The following is a 17,013-nucleotide window of genomic DNA, read 5'->3' as shown; positions in this document are numbered from 1 at the left end:
CATGCAAAAGGCACAATGGAGTCTTAGAAGCTCAGTGCATCTGAATAAATTCTTACCAGGTAGCAAAGGTAAAACTAGCCTGTGTCATTTGGGAGTCTTCCAAAATGACACTTTGCTCAAATGTTTGAAGGATTATCAGTGAAGATGAAATGCATGCAATCCAATCCCTATGTGTGTTTTTGCCTGGAAGTGAGTTCTTTGGGATTTACTTTCAAATACATGACTTCTTCCTTGATATCTTAGGATGTCATTAAACACTATACACTGACATGCTGTGGTGGTTCTCTGTTTCTAATGAAAGCAAAACCCATTCTCTTAAGTTAAAGACTCAAGACAAGACTGGCTGATTTTCTGTTCAAACAGATCTTTCCTGCAGTAGTTCTATTTAATGTGACATTGTATGTTTTAAAAACATAAATAACAAAATAATGCATGTGGTTTTAGATGGAAAAGCATTAAAGTAAGTGCAGTATGCATTAGGATTTCAGGAACATGGAGTGCGGCTCATATGTAATGTCCTGTTACTTGTCCCAAATGGTAACAAAATAAGCCATAAAATAAAATAGCTTGCGGTAAACTTATCCTCCTGTTGGTGCCACTGTTACTTGAACTTTTCTGTCTGCCTGTGGGAGTTTTTGACTTCTGCAAGTTAAATATTACTTAGGGAAGGAACTTTTTATAAGTACGCTGAGCTTCTGGCTGGGGTCAAATGCAGGGCAGCCAGCCATTTTTATGTTGTCTAGCCATGTCAAATTGTCTTACATGGCTGTAATACCGCTCTGGTTGCATAAGTAAGAAAGCTGAAAAGATATAAATGTCAAGATAGCCAAGTTCCCATGGAAGGCTGGTTCAGAACTGAAGCTGAAGTTCACATGGCTCACTGGCCTGATTAAGCTAAGCAAGGCTTTTATAATAAGAACTCTGGGCCTGCCTAGTCCATCACCCTGTTCTCACTGTGGTCAGTCACAGTGGCGTAGCGTGGGGGGTGCAGGCGGGGCCGCCCGCCCCGGACGCAACTTCTGGGGGGGGGTGCGCGGTCGCACTCACAGCTCTCTGCCCCCTGCTAAAATCCATGGGTTAGGGGGTGCAAATTACTTGCCTTGCCCCGGGTGCTGACAACCCATGCTACGCCACTGGTCAGTCAGATTCCTATGACCAGCTTGCCAGCAGGACCTGAACAGAGCCCTGCTCTCCGCTTTTAGGATTCTCCGCAACTGGTATTCAGAGGTACTTCCTCTTACAGTGGAGGTAGAACACATCAGTTGCTAGCCTCTTCCATGAATTTGTTCAGTCCTTTTTTTAAAGCCATCCAAGTTGCTGGTCATCACTCTTGTAGTAGCAAATTCTATACTTTTAACTATGTGCTGTGTGAAGAGGTTTTATTTTGTGTGCCCTTAATTTCACAGCATTCTGCTTCATTGGATGGCACAGCTTCTAGCTTTATGGGAGAGGAAGAAAAATGTTTATCTGCCTATTTTCTCCGTACCATGCATAACCTTATGCACCTTCCCCATGTTCCCCTTATGTACCTTCCCCCTCCCGAAAGTCCCCTTTCCTCAAAATGGATTTGCTCCATCCTCTTGATAACACTGGGAAACAAATTTTTTGTAGCACTGATACCTGCAGTTGTTCTAACCTAATTTTGACGTGCTGATTTCATATCTGAAGTTGGTTTTGTTCTTGAAGAAGCCATGGTCTGATCTGAAAAATGCAAATGTTTAGGTTACAAAACTATAAAAATAAAAATTAAGTTTGCAAAACAATAATTACCATGTGGTTAGGGTAGATCAACGTGTCAGTATCCACTTATCCCCAGTGTAAATATGACATACTGTATTGGCAAAAGTCGGAAGTTGAAAGATAACTATAGCACATACATGAAAATCAATTTCAGATTTGAAATCAGCATTGAAAGAACATATAAGAATAGTTGAAAAATCTCATGCAACAGAAAATGGGGGGGGGGGGAATTGTTCCCCAGTGTAATTCTTGTTCCTCTTTTCTGCACGTTTCCCATCAATGCAATATCCTTTTTGAGGTGAGGCAACCAGAACCGTATGTTGCTACGTCTGCCAAATGTATAAAGTTCGTGAGTGCATTCTGTTGATGTAGTACTTGATGAGGAGTTGCTGCAAGTGAATGATGGCCCAGTCAGCTTTTATAAATGTCAACTGGTCCTTCTAAGTTAATTGAACTGAACTTTGCAGCCAAGTATGATCAATTGATGCAGCGAAACAATGCAGCGCTCATGTCTCATTGACACAACAGTTGCTGTCCTTACTTTTGAAGCAAAACAAACAGCACTGGATGATGCTTTGTTCTCCTGCAATGTTCTGCTCTACAGGGCAGAATTCTACAGTTTTCCTGGATGCAGGGTTAGCAGCGGCCAGCTTACTGGCTTACCAAAACTGCATGTCGCAGCTGCTTACACAGATTGGGGAGGGCCAAGACAGCAGGGACCTTGGCAAGAGCAGGAATGGCAGTGGAGCCAATCCAGTGCTCCTGCTGCTATTTTTGCAGCTGCAAAGCTCCCTGCTGCCTTCTCCCTCCCCCCCTCGGCATCAGTGCACAGCATTGGGAAGCTAGGAGTGCACTGCCCCCTCCCCACTGCTGTCCCAGGGTAACACTCTTCTTGTACATGGATGTAGGTATAGATATGTTGGTGCTTTATTAATGTGCAATTGGGGGGGGGGGGATGAATTTCTCAAGATCTGGTCTTAAATTTTAATTGTTGCATCTAGGGAAAGCTCCAGAATTGCCAGAAAACAAATTAAAATCCAAGTGGGAAAAACTGCTGGGACCTGACTTTGAAGTTACGGTATGCGTTTGTTTCTGTGTTTCTGTGATATATATTTAGTGTAAGTTTAATATTCTTTACAAATAAACGAGAGTGATTATCTTCTGCATTTCTAGCTACAAGTTAAAAAAAGCAACCCCCCAAACACTCAAGGTTGTAAACAAAACACAACATTTAGAATGTTGAGTAAAATGTTATTACCAAAGACATGAATGGTGCGAAATATACCAATAGAAGATGCAACAACAGCAATCAAAGTTCAAAGAGCGATGCCGGAAGATGTTCACTAGTAAAGGGAAGGCTTTGTTTCAGTGATGTAGTCAAGAGGGGACTGTAGGAGAATGCACCTCTGGGAATATTTTTCACAGCAGGAGTGATGGCATTGTGTGCCAAAGTGCCAGGGAGTTTGATGGTGCCAGATGATCTTCCTTTAGAAGGGTATTGCTATCTTGGCACCACAATTTAAAAGGTCCACGTCCTTTCTGCCTCCACCCTTCCGTAATTCCCCCAATCGTGGCTGTCAGGCAGATTCGTACGTATGGAGGCAATTCTTAAAATATTGCAGTCCAAGGCTATGTAGGGTTTTAAATGTCAAAAGCACTTCAAATTGAACTGAGATGCAAACTGATTGCCAGTGCAGGCGATAAAGAATTGGAGTTGTCTTAACCCCATCTGATCAATTCAAACTATTTCTTAGTGCTGCTAGCTATCCACTAGATATTTCTCCTTTTATTTCAATGATCAACAAAGAGCTTTCTCTTCCAATAAATAATGATCTATAGTTGATTGGACTTTTTGAAAGCAATTAAGGTGACCCCATGATATTCAAGTTTTGTCTGCCCTTTTTAAATATATATAAATGAAACTAGTCAATTATTTTCCTAACCCCATGACTGAAGTCAGACAGTAGTTTTACAGTGAGTTGTAAGTAGCTTTTTGAAACTATACAAAATCTTATTTTACTTGATGAGGAAGTGGCATCATTAATTTAGTTATCAGTATTATATCTGCCTTACAAATATTCCGGGCACTTTACAGATTATTAAAACAATGCACAATGTTAAAGTGCTGTTAATATCTAAATTTCTGAAGCAAAATAGTCTTGTCTGAAAATGAGCAGCAAGAGGTCCCAGCAGACATCTTTCTTCAGAGGCTGTTTCAGATTTTGGTGACACAGCTGAAAAGGCCCTGTCCCACCTGTGTTTCTGATGGTGGGTGGGGGGGGGTAGGGTCTGATGAGCAAAGTGTACAGTACAATGCACCGTGATATTTCTCATTTAATCTCCGCGCATTTAGGCTCTAATGCAATTTAATCTCTACGCAAGCAAGCTCTCAAGTAAAAGTGTGTGTGAATTCAGTTTCAACCACTGCTGGCAATGCATCATTGACATTCCAGAATTACTGCTGGTATGATTGTTTGTTTCAAGGTGGTTTAAAAGAAATTGTTATTATATCTTTATTTTACATGGGGTCCCTGGTCGTCCCTCATCCAAGGAGCTGACTAGATCCACACCTGTTTTGTGTTAGCAGTGCTGCACCTTCAGATGTGCCCAAACCATTAAAAAGACCTGTAGGGTCATATTCTTATGTTTATAGGAGCAGCACAACTGTATCCATACACCACTGTCCTAGTAATATACATGTAGAATAATCAGCACTCTCTCTTCTCTCCACAAAGGGGCATTGCTACGATTTATCTATTTTACATCTGTTGTACACTTACTTTGTTTAGATCACTGACTTTGAAATAAATATAATGCTTTAATGAGTACCCATGGAATCCCTCCTTTTTAATCTTCAGGTTTCAACTGTGGACATGCCAATCACAGATGATGCTGAGCTACAGAAATATTCAAAGGTATTGAGTCGTCCCTTTTTCTATTTCTGTAACACCCTGGGAGTGTAAATAGATATAGTGAACCACCCACTTAGAACTTACTATATTTGAAAGTTTGGGCAAATTCCGGGTTTGTATCTCTCTTTATGTGCTGGACGTGAATTTGTCCCAACAAGCTATTCTGTCCTTTTTCAAATGATAGTCTGTGCAGAATTAAATATATTGGTTAGATGTCAAGTACTGTATTTAGCAGCTTTGCTCTTTGAAATGCTTTGTGCCGATGTCTTGGCTTATTGATTGCTAGGACAGGAGTTGTTGAAGAATGCAAGCCAGAAACATTTTTTTGTAAATCAAACCTTCACCTTGACTACCAGCTGGGAGCAACACAGGCTGCAGTGTAGACTTTACTGTAAGAAGCTACACAAAGTTAGTATGCAATCTGCAAAAGGACAGACCAATGCCAACTCGCTTTGCTGGATTTCATTTGACCAGCTACATCTCATCAGCCTAAATAAACATATAACTTTCTCGATCATCTGAGATTTTCAGGTGATGGGCATTGGCTTCTGCTTTTGGTTTTCTGCCACTTTGCCATCTTGTCCAAACCTGGAACTGTGGGAAACATTTATTATGGTTATTTGAAACAAACCTCCTTCAGAAACCAGAGTTGGATTGTTTGAATCTCACAATATTAACCACATTTTGTCAACTCCTCCTTCTGGCTGCATGGGAGGAGGAGAGGGGAAGGTCGAGCATGCAAACCCAGGTGGAGGCTCACGTTTCACTGAACCATAGTTTAGTGTGATGTCTGAATGCAGCCATTAGACATTAAGCAATAAAACTGCTGAAGCTATAGATAACACTGCAGAGGTGTGGTCTATGACCCTTGCTTTGAGATATTTAAATCTCAGTTCTCCAAATCTATCAATTGACTTCTGTCATCTAGCATGTTCCCAAGAGGCCCTGTCCCTAGAGATCCAAGTTGCTGGAAAAGCTGATAAAATATCATACATTTTGGTTTTTTAACAGCTGCTGCTTACTCACACACTGCTTTGTTTTTAACAGCTCCTACCTATTCACACAATGAGACTGGGGGTGGAACTGGATACATTTGAAGGACATCATTATATATCTTCAATAGCTCCTGATGGTCCAATTGCCAAACTTGGTTTATTGCAGTTGGAGGATGAACTTCTAGAGGTAAAGTTTGTAGACAATACTGTACGTAGCCGTGATATTTAGTCACATTCCAGTGTTTTACTTGTGTTCATGTGGGTGAGACTCATCAGAGTACCTTTCTACATAGCTAGGAAGAGTATTAACAGAAATGAAAGCTATGAGGGGAGGGGAGGAAAGTATGTGCTTAACTCTGGAAGTCTTAGGCCTTTGGGTTTTCCATCTGAGATGCAAGCAGTTCCTCCTTTAAATCATTTAATGCGCTATGTCACAAACTCATGCCCATCAATGCAGTTTGTTTTTCCTTTTGTGACATTCATTATAGGAAATGCTGAGTGCCAAAGGTTTAAAGGACATGGGGGGGGGGGAGAAATATATTGACAATCAACCAGAACTGTAGTATGGAAGTAATAAAGCCTTGCTATGATTTAATTGTTAGTGAATTATTGTTATATAAGCCTGGATTCTGTCTATACATTACTTATCCAAATCCACAACTATGTCCAGAGCTTGTGAAACATTTCTTTCATCCCACTCCTCCAGTTTTGAGTTTTTTCAAAAAATAAACTGGCCTCTTGGTTAAAATATACCCCCTGTTAGCCTAGAGCACATGTTAAAAATTAACCAGGTTATGCACTCCATTAAATAAAAGCTGTAATGGGCAGAAAAAAGTAACAAACTCACAATGAAAACAGCGCTGCCAAACCACTGATATAGCAATCAAGAGACAGGCTGTTGGAATTAATAAGATATGCAAGAGAATGCCCATTGACTGAATAGGAGTCAGTCCATAACTACCATTCCTCCTCTTTGCTGTCCTTCTCAAGACCATTGTTTTGTTTGGAAATTGGCCACTTAGTAATAAGGAAGGAATAAAATGTGTAGAATGAATATGATTCAGAATTATGACATACAGAGAAGGGGCATTGCAATCCTATTCAGATGTGTTTCATCCTGTGAGGAAGGTGTATATGAGTCTTAATTTTGAAAAGAGGATTGGCTACAAATGTGATAATATATATAAATAAATGTTGGAGACTGCTTTAAGAGTTTTGCTTTGAACTGGTGTGCTGGAACTGGAGGTGAGGCTCAGTCAGGGGTGTGAAACCTTTTTCAACCCAAGGATTTCATTCCTTTTGGTGGATGGAGGAACACATGGCAGTGGTGGATGGGGCCAGGGGCAAACGTGGATGGAGCGACAGTGTGATGCTTAGCCCGTAGGCTACCTTCCAGCCACACAGAAGTCAGAGGTACCTACACCATCTACTCCAACCTTACGAGTGGGAAGAATTGTCACATATGATTCAAGGACATGTTGCCAGCCAGACAAAAAGGCTCAAGTAAGGCAGAGAGCAGAGCTGATGTGGGTCGGGGAAGAAGGGGCGTGGCCTGGGCAGGTGGTGGTGTTAGAGTCTCCAGGGTCAGATTGAGAGACTGGGGGAAGGAGGTACATTTGGCCACTGGGCCTGAGGTCTCCCACCCCTGAGATAAAAGCAACTGATTACTTACTCCTTTCATGCGTGCAAACACACACACACACACACACAGAGAGAGAGAGAGAGAGAGAGAGAGAGAGAAAGAGAGAGAGAGAGAGAGAGAGAGAGAAGAATAAAATTAAACCATAATGCATCGCAGCCTGGAAGGACCAAAAGGGCAAAGATCCAACTCAAAAGGGATAATAAGTATTAATTCATACACATATTCCCTTTACAAATATTTATTTTAAAAAATAAAAGTATGATTCAGGGTGGAACCAGATCAGTTGTCTTCAAGTCCATGTATGTTCTCATTTCTTGTCATAGGTAAATGGTGTTCAGCTGTATGGAAAATCCCGCCGTGAGGCAGTTTCTTTTCTTAAGGAAGTGCCTCCTCCATTTACCCTGGTTAGTTGCCGGCGCCTGTTTGATGATGGGACAGAATCCTTTGTGGACGAGCCCACAGCCATTATTGCTTGCTCTCCAGAACCAAAGGTAAAGCAATAACATTTTTAAACATGAAAAGAAAAGGGGAAGGGGGTGCCAACAGATGTACCTTGAGTTTTGGAAGATAATGGGTTGGATCCAGATGTGGCCCCATTGTATTCAGTAGGATTTAAATTAGTCATGACTTAAGCTAGAAATATACCTTCTAGTAACTCTCCTTGCCCAAGTGGTAATGGCTGGGGTAGTTGCAGTTGAACAATGTAGTGGTCTAAAATTGTAACTACTTCTTATTGGCCCTCTAGGCTCAACTAGGAACCAGGTACTTTTCAGAATGCAGTCGTACCTTGGTTTTCAAATTCCTTGATACTCAGACGTTTTGGCTCCCGAACGCCGCAAACCCAGAAGTGAGTGTTCTGGTTTGCGAATGTTTTTTGGAAGCCGAACATCTGACGTGGCTTCCGCTGCTTCTGATTGAGTGCAAGAAGCTCCTGCAGCCAATCGGAAGCCACACTTTGGTTTCTGAATTGTTGAACGGACTAAATTTGACAATCAAGGTACGACTGTATAGAAGTGTTTGCAAGACAGGACAGGGATTGACAAATCAGTAGTAGGAATGGAAGAAAGATGATGTGGGAGAGGAAGGAAATGGAGGTACTGTTGAAGCACTATAAACTCATCAAGGACAATAGTAGGTCAACCAAAACAGTCTAGACTTGAGAAAGTGGTTGAAGGGTTCTAGTTTTCTGCTTCATTTCCCTCTAAATCCATTTTATCCTGGTTTTAGAACTCTTGTGACTTCCCTTTCCTGCAAAAGCCCTGTTAATTGTAGTGTTTTGTAAGCAGACAGAGGGGAAACCAAACACTGGTGTCAGGATCCAAAGTGTAAATGACTGGTGATTTTTTAAAGTTCCATTTAGGTGACAGTGACAGCCCCATCCAAAAAGTGAGGAGACCCTTTATAAGAGCATTTCAGGAAGCTCAGGAGCTACTACTAGAAGAGAGAGCAAGCACAGAAGCATTTTGCTACTCCCACACGGGCTTTGCTGGATCACAGCCTGCAGTTCCAAACATTCCACCAGGGGAGTCATATATCTTCTGTGCATAGTGCAGAAAACGATAGTCACAGCCTCTTTTCTTTTTTGCCTTTTCTCAGTGAACAATGAATCTGATCAGAATCTGAAATTCAGGCTTCACTGCCTTGAATTTTATGAAGCTGAGTGTGTGCTTTTGAACCAAAGCTACAACGGTACTTTAACAAATGCATCTTCCCTGAGAGATATTTCATGTTTGTGACTTTACTACTTTCACTGTAATTGGAAACACCTAGTGGCTTTATCTAGGCAGGTAGCTGGAAACATCATTGTACTAATGATACAAGGTATGTAAATCAATGGGCCGACATGCTGACGGTGTACATCCCATTCATCATTCTTCAGTTTAATAAGGGAGCAAAAGCTTTGAATTATACCTAGTTTCAGCTTCCCCATTAGCTGATTACTTCCATCTTGTGAACAAAGGACCTGATGCAAACTGGAAGAATACAGTTTGAGTTTAATTTTTTCCCCAGAAGTACAGACCTTCTCTTTCAGTGTTCTGTAATAAAGTGAACTTTTGCTTCTGGCTCCATGGCTCCATAATGATGTATCTTCTTGATGTACCAGTGTCCTGCTTTGGATAGCTTAGCGATTAAGTTACCGTATTTTTCGCCCTATAGGACGCACTTTCCCCCCTCCAAAAATGAAGGGGAAATGTGTGTGCGTCCTATGGGGCGAATGCAGGCTTTCGCTGAAGCCTGGAAAGCGAGAGGGGTCGATGCGCACCGACCCCTCTCGCTCTCCAGGCTTCAGAAGAGCTGCAGCGCCAGCTCCACAAGGTTGGGGGACAGCAGGGAGGCGGAACGCCGCCACCCCACTGTCTCCCGATGTGGTATGCAGGCGGGCGGCGGGAAGAAGAGCGCTTCTCCCCGCTGCCTGCCCCACAAGCGCCTGGGGGGGAATTAATTTTTTTCCTTTATTTCCCCCCAAAAAAACTTGGTGCGTCCTATGGGCCGGTGCGTCCTATGGGGCGAAAAATATGGCAAATGTTCCATTTAACTTGCAGTGCAGTGCCAATATACTTCTATGAGTTTATCAGTGGCCACTCAGATCTTTTAAAACAATGGTTTTACGCTGATATCAGGGCATTGTATAAATTTATTTGTCTCTGAGTAATACCACAGAATATGCTTTCTGAATCTATTTACCTTGTTCTTATTATGCGAACATCCCTGAAATGCTGTGATGAAGGGCAGTGTATAAATTTAATTAATAATAATAATAATAATTGTGTTACGTCTAAGTCAGGGATTGTAGTTTGTTTTGCTTCTAATAAATCACAGATAATAAGCTAAGAACGAAACCTTGGCTACAGATCGTAGTTTATCTGGAGCAAAGCCAAAAGCGATCCCTGGCTCAAATGTAGCACTAAGCTAGGGATTGTGGTTTGTTTCTATGCAGTATGAGTGGGGAGGAGCAAAACAGGCACAATTAATTCATGCATGGGTACTGTTATGTTTTTTGGCTTACCAAGCCTTGGTGAGGTCTTCCTTTTTTGACCCTGTACAGTGGTACCTCGGGTTAAGTACTTAATTCGTTCCGGAGATCCGTATTTAACCTGAAACTGTTCTTAACCTGAAGCACCACTTTAGCTAATGGGGCCTCCTCCTGCTGCCACGCCGCCAGAGCACAATTTCTGTTCTCATCCTGAAGCAAAGTTCTTAACCTGAAGCACTATTTCTGGGTTAGCGGAGTATGTAACCTGAAGCGTATGTAACCCGAGGTACCACTGTGCATGTTAAGTCTACCTTCACGTATACAGACTTTTGGTAATGGGACCTCTTTCAGATTTTCAGTGTATGGAGTCATAGCATTGCCTTTCAGAGTCTCCAACTAGAAGTGCCCTTGTATTTCCACTGAAAGCCTTGTGGGATCATGCGACTGAATATTTTATGGCCTTGTTCCTTTGTGCTTTTGCCCTTACTATTTAAAACTATAAATTTTGGATCGTTCAAAGCACTTTATGGATAGTAATCCTTGCAACAATCCTATAGAGGAAGATGGCATGCAAGATACAGTGGCCACCTACAGGGTTCCTGGCAAAGTTAAGTGTTGACCCAGGAGCCTCCAAGATCACAGGCCATACTCTTAGCTTCGTTTGCATACCAGGTTTATTTTATTTTTTGCTTTCCTCTCTGTGCCCTTTTACTTTTATGCATCTAATGCGACCATTGAAGGTTAGCGACCTTAGCTTAAGTGAACTGAGCCAATATCTAGTTTCACAGAATGATTTAAATTCTAGTCCAGGCACCCTCTTCAGCTTCCATATGATGGATAAATTTATCAACAGGGGGAAAAAAGCTTTATATCTTATTTCTCAGGTGAAACCAGGGGAGGAAGAAGAAGAGGAAGAGGTGGAGCTAGAACTTTGGTCTTCCGAAGTCAATGTCATTGAACTTGTAAAAGACACTAAGATGGGCTTAGGATTCAGCATTTTGGACTACCAGGTATGCTGTGCATTCGTGATGATTAATTGCCTTCGATCCTTATTGCATTTACGGTTGTTCCTTAGTATTCCCTGTACGTTTTGTTGACATGATTTTTGCATCTTAGCAAAGAGCTGAGTTGGTTCTTTTGCAGTTTTTGTTTTTAGTCTCAAGAACTTTCTGTGTAGATACATGAGCTGTTTTTAAATAGCTAATAAAAACTACTATCCATTGTTATGGATTGGTGTGGTGAAATAATAATAGGAAGAAGCAGAAGAAGAAGAAGAAGCCATGATTTAATAAACAATAATAATCTCTAAGAAGCATGCTTTGGCTTCTATTTCTAGTTCAGAAGTGTGCAGTATGTGCTTCCTGGTCTGCCTCTTGCCTACTGCCTAATCTTACATGGTCCACAACATTCCCTCCCACTGATCAGCTGAGCTGAGCACTGGGGGAAAATGGGTGATGCTCTAAATGAACATCAACTTTTCTCTGCAGTCCTGCTTCCTTTTCTCCTCCCTCTCTCAGTTGTTCACTTCCGCTGTTAATGAGCCTGACTGGATTACTTCGTACAATTTATAGCTCAATCTGAAAAATTGCTTTATTCACAATTAAAAGACTGGGATGTCTTTATCTAAGTAGTTTTTTTCAGTATTGTTTAGGGACATCAGGCCTCAGAAAGAACCCCTTACTTGAAACTTTGGAGAGCTGTTGCAAATCATGATATATATCACTAGGCTATACAGGCCAATGGCTTGACTCAGTGCAAAGTAACTTTGTTTGGTCATTGCAAAGCAGGGTATTACATTAGCTTCAAAAATTGCTATTATTGCTGCTGTATGAATACTATTACATAGTTCAATAGCAAACTCAAAAGTTTTGAACTGGATTATTTATTTCCTGTTCCGAGGAATATTGTGTTAATTTTTTTATGGAAAGAATAACAAGCCAAAGGAAAGCTTTGTGTTATTTAGGAGAAAATCCTGAGGACAATAATAGAATTTCAGAACTGGAAATGGCGACATCAAGTTTGAACATCATAGCGAAACAGACTCCCTTTTAGAAATCTGTAACAAAGAATGTTCTGGTAATTACAGAAAGCTTGTGCACAATCTCCATAAAAGCTCAATTTTGTCAGCGTAAAATGAAAGTTGTTGCATTTTGAAAATAGTTGAAACTAAAATTTGTCTGAGCAAAGTTTACCAGGAATAGAAAATAGTGTATGCTGCTGATGTCATCAATATGATATTTTTAAAGGCTCCAACTAAGGAATGCAGTTACCGGTAACTCTTTGCCGTAACACATTGCATATATGAGTGCTGTCTAAATGCTTTTGTTTAATAAGACAAATATGTCAAAGGATATAGAAATCTATAATACTTTTACAAAATAAGACACAAACTGGGGATGGATTCAAGACAAATACTTGAGACGTGCTTGTGAAAAGTTTTTTTTCCCCTTGACATATTTTATGTTTAGGAGGGGGTCCCAAATGTTTACAGTATAGCTACCTACTATCCTTTGCAGAGGGCAATAATATGCAGACTTGCTTTTATATTTTTGTATGATCAGAATTAATGGAGGCTTTAATAACAGTTTTTATTTACTTACCGATGCAAATACATTGGCAAGGAATAGGATGCAGCTAAATTTGAATTATTTGAAATGGGCTGTAAGCCATTTAATTTTAGATCTTCCATCATTTTAAGATATTGGTTTATAAAGTGCACTGTGTCCTTGCTGAGCTACTAAGCTTTTTATGGTGCATATCTATTAATGAGGTATATTCAGTCACAGTAACTCTTTTGATAGGCCATGGGGGAGGGGGGCAAATTAATATATGCAACTAGAATTGGCCCTTCTATAATAGACTGGAGTGACCCGTGGAAAACTAAACTGGCCTTAGCCCAGGAATGGCTAACCTGTGGCCCTGTAGTTGTTGTTGACTATAGCTCCCATCATCACTCACCACTAGCTATGGTTGCTGGGACTAGTAGGAGCTGAGAGTCCAACATTTTGAAGGATCACATGTTTTCCATCTCTGACCTAGCCCGTGCTAACCTGACCTCTGTAGTATTTTGCACTTGCTTCTCCACTTCCATCAATCTGTAAGCCAGCCTTCACCAACACAGTGTTCTGGACTATAAAACAGGGGCTGATGGGAGTTGTAGTCCAAAGCATTGAGAGGGCATCTAATAGGCAAAGGCTCTCTAAGTCTACCCTATGATACCACCTTGGGTGTATATATTGGATAATGCTCCCCCTGTGCGTAAGCAACGCAGCCATGCGACTAGAATTGAAGATCGCATCCTTAGAAACTTGCCTGTGGAAGCAAGTCTTCAATTATTGGTTATCATTGTGGCATAGATTACCAGACCATTACCTTGTCCAATGCTTATGGCGAGATGAATTCTCCAGCCTTTGGACTAGTAGAATTCATGCCAAACTCCTGAGCTATGGAATCTCTCCCTTAGATTCCCTAAAACTAGATCAAATCACTGCTCAAAGACTGATCCGCCAAAGACTGGATGACATCGATTTACAGCGAAATTATACGCTGGGGGGAGGTGTTTGTTCGCCCCAGAACATTGGTATCACTTTAACTTACTGCATTCCATCATACCTCTCCTCCCTTTCGACTGTTGCCCATAGGCTGGCCTTCACCAAAGCGAGGTTTAACGTTTTTCCCTCCAATGTCCTGAGACATAGATTCTCAAAGCCTCCGCCATGTGCGAATGTGATAAGGAGACGCTGGAGTCGCTTCAGCACATTATGTTCACTTGCCCCTTATTCAAGGTGCCATGGGCAAATTTGTTGGGATCAATCATACAGAAACTAGAGCACGGGTGTCAAACACAAGGCCCGCGGGCCGAATCCGGCCCGCCAGACCTCATCATGTGGCCCGTGTAGCCCCAGCCCGCTATTAGAAGCCCAGTCGCTTCCCATCCGCCCATCGAGCAGGCTGCTAACGCGACGAATCCTCCCGCTAACGCCAATATCATAAAGGAGATTGCTTACCCTAGCGGCCTTTTTTGAGCATGCGCGACGTCGGGCGTGCAACGCGCATGTGCAAGTGGGGAAGGATTGGGGGGAAAGCCCCGCCGTCGCCGCCTCTGCGCTTGCGCGCTTGAGTTTCTGGGGAAAGGAGGCGGAGGTCGCGTGCGTGCCGCCTTCCCCGCACGTGCATAATAGCTGGCAACCTGTCAGCGCCCGGCCCGTAGCACCCGTTTGCCATTGCTGTGAAAGCCGAGGGGCCCTGTGAGAGGCCCTGGCTGCGAGGCCTGCCGGAGGACAGAGCCTTCTGGGAACACGAGTGGCAGCTCGGCCGCTTTCTCCTCATCGTCGCCTTCCCCGCCGCAGCCACTCACGCTGCTGGTGATGCAGCCCTGCGGCGGGGGCGGGGAGGCGGTGGGCGCCTTGCTGCCGCCCCAGGTGGTGCGGCAGCCACAGCCACCGCTGCGGGGGGCCTCGGAGGCGCCCTCGGGCCTCATGGTCTTCTACGAGCTGGGCCCGGTGGCGGGGGGCGACGCGGACGGCGACGGGGGCGGAGGCAACAGCGCCGGCAGCCCCGGCGGAGGCCTGGAGGATCTGGACGACAAGGAAGAGGGCGGCGCCCAGTTGGGGGAGGAGGAGGAGGCGGCGGCTGCAAGAGCTGCACCTACAAAGGCTGCAGCGAGACCACCACGCAAGTGGCCAAGCAGCGCAAGCCCTGGATGTGCGAGAGGCACCGCAACAAGATGTACAAGGACAAGTACAAGCGCAAGAAGAGCGACCAGGCCTTGGGGGGGGGCGGTGGAAGTGGCGGAGGCGGAGCTGATGCAGAGGGAAGGCAATTTCAGGAGGGATGGGAAAGTGATAATAAAGAGTGGACACATAGTCCACAGATACAACCGGCCCTTTGAGGGTGACCAAACTGCTGGGGCGGCCCCCGATGAATTTGAGTTTGACACCCCTGAACTAGAGGGTACCCCACCAAAATTCCACCTTGCCCAAATCTTGCAGGATAAGGATACCCATACGACCCTGAAAGTGGCTAGGTTCCTGATCGCTGTCCTTACCCAAAAGCGTTGCCAAGGAGCACCACAAGCTAATTAAGGCGTAGTATGCCATTCCATACGGTTGCTGACCTTGAGCCAGACATCCTGGAGAGTGAAGTCAAATGGGCCTTAGAAAGCACTGCAAATAACAAGGCCAGTGGAAGTGATGGTATTCCAGCTGAACTGTTTAAAATTTTAAAAGATGATGCTGTTAAGGTGCTACACTCAATATGCCAGCAAGTTTGGAAAACTCAGCAGTGGCCAGAGGATTGGAGAAGATCAGTCTACATCCCAATCCCAAAGAAAGGCAGTGCCAAAGAATGCTCCAACTACCGCACAATTGCACTCATTTCACACGCTAGCAAGGTTATGCTTGAAATTCTACAAGGAAGGCTCAAGCAGTATGTGGACCGAGAACTCCCAGAAGTGCAAGCTGGATTTAGAAGAGGCAGAGGAACCAGAGACCAAATTGCAAACATGCGCTGGATTATGGAGAAAGCCAGAGAGTTCCAGAAAGACATCTACTTCTGCTTCATTGACTATGCAAAAGCCTTTGACTGTGTTGACCACAGCAAACTATGGCAAGTTCTTAAAGAAATGGGAGTGCCTGATCACCTCATCTGTCTCCTGAGAAATCTCTATGTGGGACAAGAAGCTACAGTTAGAACTGGATATGGAACAACTGATTGGTTCCAAATTGGGAAAGGAGTACGGCAAGGCTGTATATTGTCTCCCTGCTTATTTAACTTATATGCAGAATTCATCATGCGAAAGGCTGGGCTGGATGAATCCCAAGCCGGAATTAAGATTGCCGGAAGAAATATCAACAACCTCAGATATGCAGATGACACAACCTTGATGGCAGAAAGTGAAGAGGAATTAAAGAACCTTTTAATGAGGGTGAAAGAGGAGAGCGCAAAATATGGTCTGAAGCTCAACATCAAAAAAACGAAGATCATGGCCACTGGGCCCATCACCTCCTGGCAAATAGAAGGGGAAGAAATGGAGGCAGTGAGAGATTTTACTTTCTTGGGCTCCATGATCAGTGCAGATGGTGACAGCAGTCACGAAATTAAAAGACGCCTGCTCCTTGGGAGAAAGGCGATGGCAAACCTAGACAACATCTTAAAAAGCAGAGACATCACCTTGCCAACAAAGGTCCGTATAGTAAAAGCCATGGTTTTCCCAGTAGTGATGTATGGAAGTGAGAGCTGGACCATAAAGAAGGCTGATCGCCGAAGAATTGATGCTTTTGAATTATGGTGCTGGAGGAGACTCTTGAGAGTCCCATGGACTGCAAGAAGATCAAACGTCTCCATTCTGAAGGAAATCAGCCCTGAGCGCTCACTGGAAGGACAGATCGTGAAGCTGAGGCTGCAATACTTTGGCCACCTCATGAGAAGAGAAGACTCCCTGGAAAAGACCCTGATGTTGGGAAAGATGGAGGGCACAAGGAGAAGGGGACGACAGAGAATGAGATGGTTGGATGGTGTTCTTGAAGCTACCAGCATGAGTCTGATCAAACTGCGGGAGGCAGTGGAGGACAGAAGTGCCTGGCGTGCTCTGGTCCATGGGGTCACGAAGAGTCGGACACGACTAAACGACTAAACAACAACAACAACAATGCCATTCCATCTTATAGTATTTTATTGTTATAGTAGTGTTTTAGCGGCTGTTTTTTCCCATGTGCACAAGCTGTTATTTATGTCTTGTTTTTATCTGTA

At 43.3% G+C, this 17,013-nt stretch overlaps 1 protein-coding gene and 1 pseudogene across 8 annotated transcripts in view; both read left to right on the top strand.

Annotated features, from left to right (window-relative positions):
* PATJ (PATJ crumbs cell polarity complex component) overlaps nucleotides 1-17,013 on the top strand; it is a 165,917-nt gene that overhangs the window by 17,653 nt on the left and 131,251 nt on the right. For 6 of the 7 annotated variants that reach the window (XM_082228721.1, XM_082228718.1, XM_082228719.1 and 3 more), the window contains exons 13-17: nucleotides 2,742-2,818; nucleotides 4,599-4,655; nucleotides 5,700-5,834; nucleotides 7,613-7,780; nucleotides 11,148-11,273. In XM_082228721.1, coding sequence (XP_082084847.1) covers nucleotides 2,742-2,818; nucleotides 4,599-4,655; nucleotides 5,700-5,834; nucleotides 7,613-7,780; nucleotides 11,148-11,273 — 563 coding nt within the window. The remainder of the gene's footprint in view (nucleotides 1-2,741; nucleotides 2,819-4,598; nucleotides 4,656-5,699; nucleotides 5,835-7,612; nucleotides 7,781-11,147; nucleotides 11,274-17,013) is intronic. The other variant, XM_082228720.1, reaches the window with a different exon arrangement.
* LOC309534695 lies at nucleotides 12,524-15,154 on the top strand (annotated as a pseudogene). Its single transcript has 2 exons — nucleotides 12,524-12,535; nucleotides 14,499-15,154. The product of its transcript is annotated as an uncharacterized misc_RNA (transcript).

This window comes from Podarcis vaucheri (assembly GCF_965113315.1).
Source record: "Podarcis vaucheri genome assembly, chromosome: 6".
Taxonomy (NCBI): Eukaryota; Metazoa; Chordata; class Lepidosauria; order Squamata; family Lacertidae; genus Podarcis; species Podarcis vaucheri.
The sequence above is the reverse complement of the archived record's forward strand: the minus strand, read 5'-3'. Positions and strand labels throughout refer to the sequence as shown.